This window comes from Crocodylus siamensis, chromosome 6 (assembly GCF_052110815.1).
Source record: "Crocodylus siamensis isolate JL-2025a chromosome 6, ASM5211081v1, whole genome shotgun sequence".
NCBI lineage: Eukaryota > Metazoa > Chordata > Crocodylia > Crocodylidae > Crocodylus > Crocodylus siamensis.
This window is the reverse complement of record NC_143400.1, coordinates 16,048,143-16,057,388: the sequence shown is the minus strand read 5'-3', so window position 1 is coordinate 16,057,388 and position 9,246 is coordinate 16,048,143. Positions and strand designations below refer to the sequence as shown.

At 61.5% G+C, this 9,246-nt stretch overlaps 2 protein-coding genes across 4 annotated transcripts; one reads left to right on the top strand and one right to left on the bottom strand.

Moving 5' to 3' along the window:
* Position 1: 1 nt before the first annotated feature.
* On the bottom strand, positions 2–3,649 carry LYSMD1 (LysM domain containing 1). 2 transcript variants are annotated; one of them, XR_016443369.1, is made up of 4 exons: positions 3,250–3,649; positions 1,962–2,263; positions 824–1,116; positions 2–347 (listed from the first exon to the last, which is right to left on the bottom strand). XR_016443369.1 is itself a non-coding variant. In XM_090056435.1 (3 exons), exons 1-3 carry the CDS (start codon positions 3,442–3,444, stop codon positions 957–959), a joined length of 657 nt encoding a protein of 218 aa, XP_089912561.1. In that variant the 5' UTR covers positions 3,445–3,649; the 3' UTR covers positions 2–956. The 2 variants fall into 2 exon arrangements, 1 of the variants encoding a protein (XP_089912561.1); XM_090056435.1 differs by having other exon boundaries at positions 2–1,116.
* A 263-nt stretch (positions 3,650–3,912) lies between these two features.
* SCNM1 (sodium channel modifier 1) lies at positions 3,913–9,228 on the top strand. 2 transcript variants are annotated; one of them, XM_090056428.1, is made up of 8 exons: positions 3,913–4,069; positions 4,882–4,952; positions 5,493–5,581; positions 6,293–6,390; positions 6,466–6,566; positions 7,575–7,741; positions 8,193–8,322; positions 8,744–9,228. In XM_090056428.1, exons 1-8 carry the CDS (start codon positions 4,019–4,021, stop codon positions 8,880–8,882), a joined length of 846 nt encoding a protein of 281 aa, XP_089912554.1. In that variant the 5' UTR covers positions 3,913–4,018; the 3' UTR covers positions 8,883–9,228. The 2 variants fall into 2 exon arrangements, with proteins under 2 accessions (XP_089912554.1, XP_089912556.1); XM_090056430.1 differs by lacking the exon at positions 3,913–4,069 and adding an exon at positions 4,401–4,571.
* Positions 9,229–9,246: the final 18 nt, after the last annotated feature.

The window sequence follows — 9,246 nt, the reverse complement described above, 5'->3', positions numbered from 1 at the left end:
GTCATTTCCTCCGGGTTTTATTAGAGATCTAGGGATAAGTACAAGGCAAGGGGGGCAGCTTACAAGCACAGGCACCAGAGCTCGGCTGGGCCCCTGTCCATTGAGGAGGGTCCCCAACCCTAGCACGAAGGTGGAGGAGACCGGGGGGGAGGTGGGGGGGTCTCACCCCTGAAGGAGCCCAAGAGAGATGTTCAATGCACCTTGCTTCCCTCTTGACATTGCCATCTGCTGGGGTGATCACGTACCCCCCCAACCAAGAAACTTTCATCCATGACCCTTAGCAGGTCAGATTGGCCCCTGGTCCTGGTACCAGTCAGCAGTCCAGTAAGAGACCCTCTGACAGCAGACTGGGGGAAAGTGATGAAGAGGTTCAAGTTCAGGCCCTGGCCCTTTCTCCTAATGCCAGGCAGTTCATGAGTAGGGTGGGAGATGCGTGCCAGCAGGCCTGCTGTGGAGGGCCAGAGTGGGCCAGCAGCGGGCACTGGTCCAGCTCCCACTGGCCTAGTGCCTGGTAAAGACCAGGGGCAGGGAGGATGGGGATCAGGGCTGGGGGACATCAGCAGTGGGGGCTGACAGGGGACCAGGAATCAGCTCTGCTCAGCTGAGACCCGGCAGGTGAGGGGGCTGGAGGGCAGCGTGCAACTTGGCACTGATCCCTCTTGCCTGGTGAGGGGAGAGTGGGGCAGGTGGGGCGAGAACCCCAGTAGGGATAGGGCAGGGGTCTGGTGGGTAAAATCTGCCCACAGGGCTGAGACAGGGCAGGAAAGGCCACGTGGGAACAAAATAGCATTGTGAAAGCCCTTCACACACGTGTCACGCTCACCAAGACCCATGCACCAGGATGGAGGTGGGGGGGAGGGTTCGGCCCTCCAACCAGCTCCTCCAAAGGCTGCAGGCGCCACCAGTGCCACGGCCCAGTAGTCCAAAGCCACAAGGAACCCAGGCATCCAGGGAAGTCAGAGCTTGAAGATCTCGTCCTCCTCATCCCGCAGCACAGTAGCCCGCAGTGTCTTGGTAAGCGGCACCGGGCCAAGCAAGGAGCGCTGCTGGATGCGTGGCAAGGGCTCGTTCCACCCAGGGACCGTCTTGCCAGCTCCCGCCTCGGCCCTGGACATGCTGGGAGGGCAGGTGGGGGGGAAACAGTCAGAGCTCCTCGCTGCCCCCCATGCCCACACCTCTCTTCTCGCATTCACAAGCCATCCCCCACCAGCTCCAACCACTGCCCCATGCTGCCAGTTGGGAGAAAACCTCCCTGCCCCAGAAAGCACAGCTTCTGATCAGGTAGAGCAAAGCTCTCTGATGCACTTCAAACCTCTGCCTGGGTCCCAATGTCCCTGCCTGCTACGATACCCTGTTAGTGCCCCCAGACCCCATAGATAGCCACATCCCCTCACTGCAGGTCTCCCTGGAAAACCATGTGGCCGTAGCAACACAACCAGATCTCCTAGGCAACGGGGGGCAGGATGGGGACCACTGCAGTCTCAGCTGAGGAATGTCACCGCAAGTCACACAGAAGAAAAGGAGGGGATGCCATATTCCTGCTGATCCCCACACAGCTGCTGATCAAGGACAAGAGCAGGGTGCAACCCCAGCCCCCTGAGATGCAGGCCTCACCCCTAAGAACACAAGCCCCACCCCCTCATGCTTAGTTTCTGATGTTATCAATAAATATCATCACCCAACACTTTCCACCTCTGCCCCACACCCCCCGTGTGGCTTGGGCTGGGCTAGGCCTGGAACTGGAGCCCCCCTGGAGAGCAGTGGGGGTCCCGTACTCTCAGACACCAGGGGAAGTACCCTCCTGGATTCTTCTCTGAGGTGGCTTTAATTCCTCCTGCCCCATGGAGAAGTCTAGGGACCCCCACCCCATGCAGGAGGCAAAGGGAGAGTATCTTAAAGCCCAGCCAGCAGGTGGCAAGTTCGATCCCTGGCTGAGACAGCAACGCAAGAGTGGCACTCACGCAATCTTCCCTTCCTGCAGCTTCTTGGCTGCAGCCTCCTTGGACAGGCTGATCTGCGAGTCCAGCTGGTGCAGGAAATCTGTGGCTGATAAATCGTGGCGGGGACCAGAACCAGCCCTGGCTGCATCCCCATCCCTGGGCTGTGACTCTGGCTGCTCCTCACCCTCTGGGGGCTGCCTGGCTCCTTCCCCCTCCTGCAGGATCAGGTCTTTTGCCCACACCTGGACTGGGATGTACAGCGTCTGCTTCAGGAAGATGGAGTCGTTGGTGTAGAGCCGGTTGGCGCGCTTGATTTGCTCTATCTGCAGAGAGGCACGTGCAGGGTTAAGCTCCCATCAGGCGCCTACCCCATCCCACTTCACCCTGCTGCCAAACTGCAACCACTTCTGGGGCTGAGCACACCCATGAACCCAGCCAGACCTATGGGATCCAGCAGAGGGAAGGATCTGGGAGTTCAAAGGGAGTGAAACTTGGAGCATGACCAGCTGCATGCAGATAGCAGCGCTGTTGACAGTGGTGCCAGTGGGGCTGGGGGAGAGGTTTCCACTCCCCTGCCGGAGCCCCAAACCAGGCTGACGTAGAGACTGGGATACAAAGCACCCCAGAAACCCAGGGGCAGTGGCAGTGGTAGAAGCAGTCCAGCAGGGTGCACCACATGTGGGGCAGGACCATACCAGAGCTGCCCGGCCTGGGGCTGGCCCAGGCCTATTTCAGATCCCATGAGTAAACAGAGTCACATGCCCACGGCCTGCCCAGACCTCCACCCCACGCCAGCTGAGTCAGACGGGAAGGGAAAGCGATCCCTCCTGAGAGCCGCGTGAGGCCGGTGCACACAGAAAGTGCCAAAGGAGAAAGGAGAGGAGATACCGAGGAAAAGTGTGTGAACACAACTGCACAGGGTGCGGGAACACACGCACGTGTGGGTTGACAACACGTGTGTCCACACGATCAGGACCAGGGGATGCATCAGGAGGAGCACCTCCTGCAGCTGTGTCTAGGAACAAGCCACCCCGTATACACACGCTCCCCCCACACTTGGCATGAGGACAATGGGGCGCCTTTGCTATAGGGAAACTGAGGCACAGAGCGGGGATGAGCCCTGCTCCAGGTCACAGGGACGCAGCTCACGGAGCAGCAAAGACACAAGGAGACCCAATCCCCAGCCGGGCCCAAGACACCGCGGCGACAACACCCAGGAGTCCCAGCTCTGTGCCCTGGCGCTAACCCCACGGCCTCACTGCCTTCCCAGCACCGGGCACTGAACCCAAGAGGCTCCTCGGGGCCTCACCGTGACCCCGTAGCGCAGCGCCAGCCCCGGCAGCGTGTCCCCCGGCGCCAGGCTATGCTCCAGGCGATGCTCCAGCCGCCGCTCCCGCACCGGGGACGCCGCCGACGTGACCAGGCTGCCGTAGGAGCGCGCCCGGCCACCGTGCAGCAGCCCCGCCGCCCCGGGGGACCCCGGCCTGGCCGGTGGGGAGGCCATGCTGGGGCAGGACCCGGTGGGCAGGTGCCAAAGGGGGTCACAGCCCTGGCCTGCACCTGCCACGCGCGGGGCGGCTCATCCCAGGGCCCCTGGAAGGGGAAGCGATGCTCCCAGCCCCTCTAGTGTCCCCGCCCATGCCCCATACCCGCTTTCTAGTGCCCCCACCCCTGCCTCAATGCCCCCTGCCTAACGCCCCCCTGCCTAGTGCCCCCACCCCTGCCCTAGGGAGAGCAACGCCCGCAGCCCCGCGGAGCCGAACAGCACAGAGCAGAGCTACGCGCGCAAAGCCCTCTGGGACACGTAGTCCTCCTCCCCCTCACAAAATGGCCGCCCCTAGAGCTGTGGGGTGAGGGCGCGAGGACTCCATTTCCCGGCGTGACCCGGGCGCCGCCTGCTGGCCCCCGGCGGGAGCGGGCGGGCGCGGGGCAGGCCGGGAGCTGCAGTCCCCGCCGCGAGGCGGACCGAGAGGGGCCGGCCCGGAAGTGGCGGCTGGGGTGGAAGAGGGTCGGTCTGCCCGGTCTACGGCGGCTGCGCGGGTTCAGCCGGCGCGGAGCTGGGCCGCAACCGGGGCGACATGGCCTTCAAGCGCGAGGGGGACGACGTCAGCCAGCTCCGTGTGCTGCAGGTGGGCGGGTCCCGCCCCCGAGAGTGGGGTGATCCCACCCCATCCCCCTCCGCACCCCTCCCCATTCCGCACCCCATCCCCCACCCCTGTCCAAGGGACCCCCTTGCTCCTTCCCCATCCCACCCCCCCTCCCCATCACCCCCTCACCTCCCCCACCCCTGCCCAAAGACCCCCCGCTCAACGGACCCGCTTCCGGTCCCTCCCCCAGCTCATCACCCCTACCCACTCCCCCCCATCCCTGCCATGGGACCCCCCCAGTTCCCTCCCACCCCTCCACCCTGCTGAGGCACTGCCCTGAGCCCCACCCCAAAGACCCTGCTCATTCAGCCCTGCATGTTCCCCCATCTAGTCCTGCCCCTTCCGCCCAGCACATCCTGCCCCCCACAGGGTCTGGGGTTTGTGGGACTGGGGGCAGCTCATTGCCCACCCCCAGAGTTTTTGCTCCCCTGGGCTGGGGGGCTGCAGGCACCATGGGCAGGAACTCGTGACGCCGATGGCAGAGGTGAGGGGGGACCCTCTTCCATGCCACGGAGCCCCCTGGGCCTTGGCCTGTCATCGTCTCTCCAGAGACTGCCTGGGCTACACCTGGATCTGGGAGCTGGCGACAAGGACATGGGGGTCGCAGGGGTCTTGTCCACGGCTGTTGTGTCCTCCCCATGTCCAGCTGCCTCCCTGCCCCATGCCACAGCATCCCCTGGGCCCAACCCGTCACTCATGTGACATCAGTTGCTTCTGTGCGGGAGAGAGGAGCGGTCCAGTGCATTGGGCCTTAGCTTCATTCAGGCCCCCTCCTCATTAGGGGTTTCTTGCAGAAAAGGAGAGTGTCCGACCTGCTGGCCAACTACATCCCAGAGGACGAGGCGCTGCTGCTGAGGACTGGCAGGTGGGTCAGGGCCAGAGCAGCCCCGGGCTGGCAGAGGAACCCAGCCACAGCCCCACTCGGGCCAGACCGCCAGCCTGTGCTTCTGTTCGGCTGCATGTCTGGGTTGGGCTGCACAAGTAGGGTAGGTCTCAGCCTCATTAGACCCCAGGCCCCGCTCGGAAAGTCCCAGGAAGTCTTGGTTTATCCCAGGAGGCCACAAGGTCAGGACTTCTGGGCTTGCTGCAGGAGAGGCATTTCTCTCTGTAGTCTCAGTTTCCCATAGCTTTTAATTAAGGGTAATGAGACTGTGGGGGAGGAAGCCTGACCCCTTAGTCCTGTAGTGAGGGCTTAGGACACCGAGTTCTCTTCCCTCGGCAGTCACGGAGCCCCTGCCTTTTTCTCCCGGGTAAAGACAAGAGTGGGCCGGAGCGAGTCCCACGGGCTGTACCACATTGGGGAGCTGGCCGTGATTATGGGTATGAATGCCCCAGAAAGGAGCCTGGCATGTCTCCCCACATGGACCCATGTCTCCTGCCCACTCTGACTCTGTCTCCCCCACAGGTACGCGTGCACTGTGTGCTTCCACCGCCCCGTCTTCGACACACTGGACATGCTGACTGTGCATCGCACTGGCAAGAAACACATTGCCAGTAAGGCCATGCCTGGGGGCACTGCGCCAGGAGGGCCCTGCCAGGGCAGCAGCCCCAGCCTATTTCATTGTCAAATCTCATATAAACCCACCAGACTCCACTGGTCCCGCTGACCCGGTTGAGATAGCAGAGCACCAAGCCAGATTTCCTGGGTGCTGGCAGGTTGGGCAGTAGCCGTCAGGGTTGGGATAAGGCCAGGTCCTGCCGGGGGCAGAGGCTGGGTTAGACCAAGGGTTTCAAACTCCCTTGGCCCATGGGCCAAATCAGGGGCTCCTCTGAGAACCACACTGATGCAGCTTATCCACTGCTCCAGCCTCACATCACAGCCGTGGTCTGCGCCCCTGAATCCCCAGCCCTTCTGGGAGCCCCACAGGCCAGATGACCCAGCTTCACAGCCTGGGTCTTACCCACAGGCCATGTGTTTGGCACCTCTAGATTAAACAGTTCCTGGCTGCCTGCCCTGCTGTTCTCTGCCTCTGGGAGCAGAGCCCTCCTAGCACGTCCACAGCCCCGGGGCTCCCACACAGGAGTTTCATCGGGGCCAGACCTCATGCAGACTGCCATGTGCCAACCAGAGAGCCCAGCATGCCTTGTCCAATTGCTTCAGCTCGAGACCCCCAGGCTGGCCCTGGTCTATGCCCCCACCATGAGCCTCCCGCTAGGTTGAGCTGGGCTCTGCTCACCCAGGCCCCTGCCTCCCCCTGTCTCTAGGCCTGCAAACCTTCTATGGGAGGAAGCGCTCACGGGAGAATGAGTTACAGAAGCGGCAGCAGCAGGAATTTCTGCAGGTGGAGGAGACAGGCACACCGGTGAGCCCCGCACCTGGCCCTGCCCACACCCAGGATGACCCCAGCCCCCCCTCACCCTGTCTGTGTTCTCTGCAGGGCCCCCCGTGCCCCGCGCCCCTGCTGACTCAGACTCGTGCCATCGCCCAGAGCGCCCTGCTGAAAGCCCCTCCCTACAGCAGCTGCTGCCGGAGGAACAGGTAGGGGTGGGGGATATGTGCCATGGGCGGCAGGCTGCGGGGAGACCCACTCCCAGCCTGGACAAGGCCGCTGCTTTTGGGAAGCGCCACCAGCTATCCCATTACCTCATAGTAACAGTGCTATTACACCGCCTGCTCTAGGGGCCCAGTCCTCTGGTGATCTCTGCTGATTTACACCAGCTACAGGTCACACCTGCGAGAAACAGTGCAGGGAGGCTGCTGTCTCCCCCAGGCCTGCTTTGCATTAAGGTTTAATAGATATCTTGACATTAGGGCTGGAAGGGACTTCGGAAGATCATCGAGTCCAGCCTGCTGCCCAAAGGGCAGGAAGTCAGCTGGGGTCATAGGATCCCAGCAAAATAAGCATCCAATTTGCTCTTGAAGGTGCTCAATGTAGGTGCTTGAACCACCTCCGATGGCAGGCTGTTCCAGACCTTGGGGGCTTGGACAGTAAAGAAATTCTTCCTTATGTCCAGCCTGAAACGGTCTTGCAGGAGTTTGTGACCGTTCGACCTCGTCATCCCTTGGACCGCTGTGGTGAACAAACGTTCCCCCAGATCCTGGTGGTCACCCCTGATAAACTTATAGGTGGCCATCAGATCACCCCTGAGCCTGCGCTTTTCCAGGCTAAAGAGCCCCATGGCTCTCAGCCTGTCATCGTAAGGTCTGTTTTCCTGACCTCTGATCATGCGCGTGGCTCTTCTCTGGACTCTCTCAAGCTTCTCCACATCCTTTTTGAATTGTGGAGCCCAAAACTGGACGCGGTACTTCAGCTGCAGCCTCACCAAGGCCGAGTACAAGGGGAGAATGACATCCCGGGATTTGCTTGAGAAGCATCTATGGATGCAAGATGTCACCTGGGAGAAGGGAGTGATATCCAGGGTTCACAGGGGTAGGGCAGAAGGCCAGGTGTTGGGACTCCTGGGTTCTCTTGGAAATGGGGTCCCCACAGGAGGAGTCGTGGCCATGAGATACTGCTGAACAAGGCCTCATCTTCTCCTGTTCCAGGTATGATGGAAGCCGTGTGGGAGCACAGCCGGGGCCTGGCCTCAGGCCTGGCGATGGGCAGGCACCTCCAGGTTCCAGCAGCTCCCAGCCGCAGGGTGAGGAGGGCGGCGTGACTGTAGATACCACCCCTGTGGTGCTGCTCCCAGGGCTCAGTCGCCAAGCAACAGGTAAGAGTCCCTGCTTTGAACATGCTCCACTGTCACCATCCACTGCAGGGCTGGGCTGGGAGGCAGGACTCCTGGGTGCCATTGGGGCTTACAACAGCATGGTCTAGTGGTTGGAACCCCACAGCCTGCACCAGGACTCCTCAGTCCTCTTCCCAGTTTGGGTAGGGCTGGAGTACAGGGAATCAGGACTGAGGCTTCTGCAACCCATTTGCCTTGCTGCCCTGGGGCCAAGTCCTTGCCTCAGTTTCCCTGGGGGAGAGGGCTGCGAGGTGCTTGCAGGGGGCTTCCAGGTGGCTGTGGAGAGGCAAAGGGCTGTTGCAGGCACTGTGCACATGCCTGCTGCCAGCCCCTACATGCTGCCCACCCCACCCCTGCAGAGGAATAGCAGCTGGGCACTGGGGCTCCATCCTGGCCCAGCAGGTCCCATGACCCGCTCCTCTGTCCGCTGTAGATGCCCAGCAGGATGCTGCTTCAAGGCCCAAGGGCAGCAGTAAAGGGAAGGCACCTCCCACACCCTCTCAGCTGGATCCTGTCAGCCCTGAAAGGCGCCGGGAGCTGGAGTACTACCTACTGCTGCGGAGGTGAGGGAAACAGGCACAGGGGCACATGAGATACTAGCATAACTAGGGGAAGGAAGAGATGCAGTGGCATCAACTGACCTGGCAGGTCGGTAAGGAAAGGAGCTATGGGATGAGACCAAGGGGTTCCCCCCCAATCTTGAATTAGGGGATTTATCTTGTTCAGCCTGGCATTCAGCAGTGCCTACTGGCAAGAGGCTACACTTAGCTGGAAGGCACCTCCCCCCATAGCTGCTGGGCCACTCAAACCCCTCACTGGACCTTGGATGCCAGCTGGAGCCCAGAGCTGCCAAGGGCATGGGCATTACCACAGGGCTGCCAGCACTGGGTACAGAACCCAGGAGTCCTGGCTCCCTGCCCCATTCACTAAGAAGTCTCACGCTGCTCGATGGGGGGCACTGACTCCACCTGTCCATCCATCCAGCTCGGGCTGGATCCAGGACCCCTCGGGGAAGTGGGTGAAAGACGAGAATGTGGAGTTTGACTCAGATGAGGACGAGCCGCCAGCACCAACACCCCCGACGCCAGGGTCACCAGGGACAGCAAGGCTGGACTCTGCCTAGCTGTTTCCAGCCAGCTCATCGGATCACCATGGGAAGCCCAGATCCGGGACTGGCTCCTGGGAGGGACGGACTGAGACAAGGCTTCCCAGTCCCCAGTGTTTCCAAGGCCACGTGTGAAGCTCCCGATCCCTTCAGCATGGAAACCAGCTCCAAGCTACAACCACTCAGCCTAAGTGAGGCAGTAGGAGAGAGGTCAGAGCAGAACCCAGGAGTCCGGCCTTCCTGTTCAGGAGCCCCAGCCCCAGGTGCAAGGTGCTGTACAGACACAACAGCAAAGCTAGTCCATCTCAGGGAGCTCCTTGAGGATGGATTTGTCCTGATGGCAAAAAAATTCCCTCAATTTTCACTCTTGTGCCCTGTGGTT

Excerpts from the sequence above, each read along its gene's own strand:
- SCNM1 (XM_090056428.1), top strand. The coding sequence starts at position 4,019 with ATGGCCTTCAAGCGCGAGGGGGACGACGTCAGCCAGCTCCGTGTGCTG. Across the intron at positions 4,953-5,492 it reads CTGCTGCTGAGGACTGGCAG|GTACGCGTGCACTGTGTGCT; the intron begins GTGGGTCAGGGC and ends TCTCCCCCACAG. Across the intron at positions 6,391-6,465 it reads TGGAGGAGACAGGCACACCG|GGCCCCCCGTGCCCCGCGCC; the intron begins GTGAGCCCCGCA and ends TGTTCTCTGCAG.
- LYSMD1 (XM_090056435.1), bottom strand. The coding sequence starts at position 3,444 with ATGGCCTCCCCACCGGCCAGGCCGGGGTCCCCCGGGGCGGCGGGGCTG. Across the intron at positions 2,264-3,249 it reads CGCTGCGCTACGGGGTCACG|ATAGAGCAAATCAAGCGCGC; the intron begins GTGAGGCCCCGA and ends GCCTCTCTGCAG. Across the intron at positions 1,117-1,961 it reads CTGCAGGAAGGGAAGATTGC|CATGTCCAGGGCCGAGGCGG; the intron begins GTGAGTGCCACT and ends CTGCCCTCCCAG.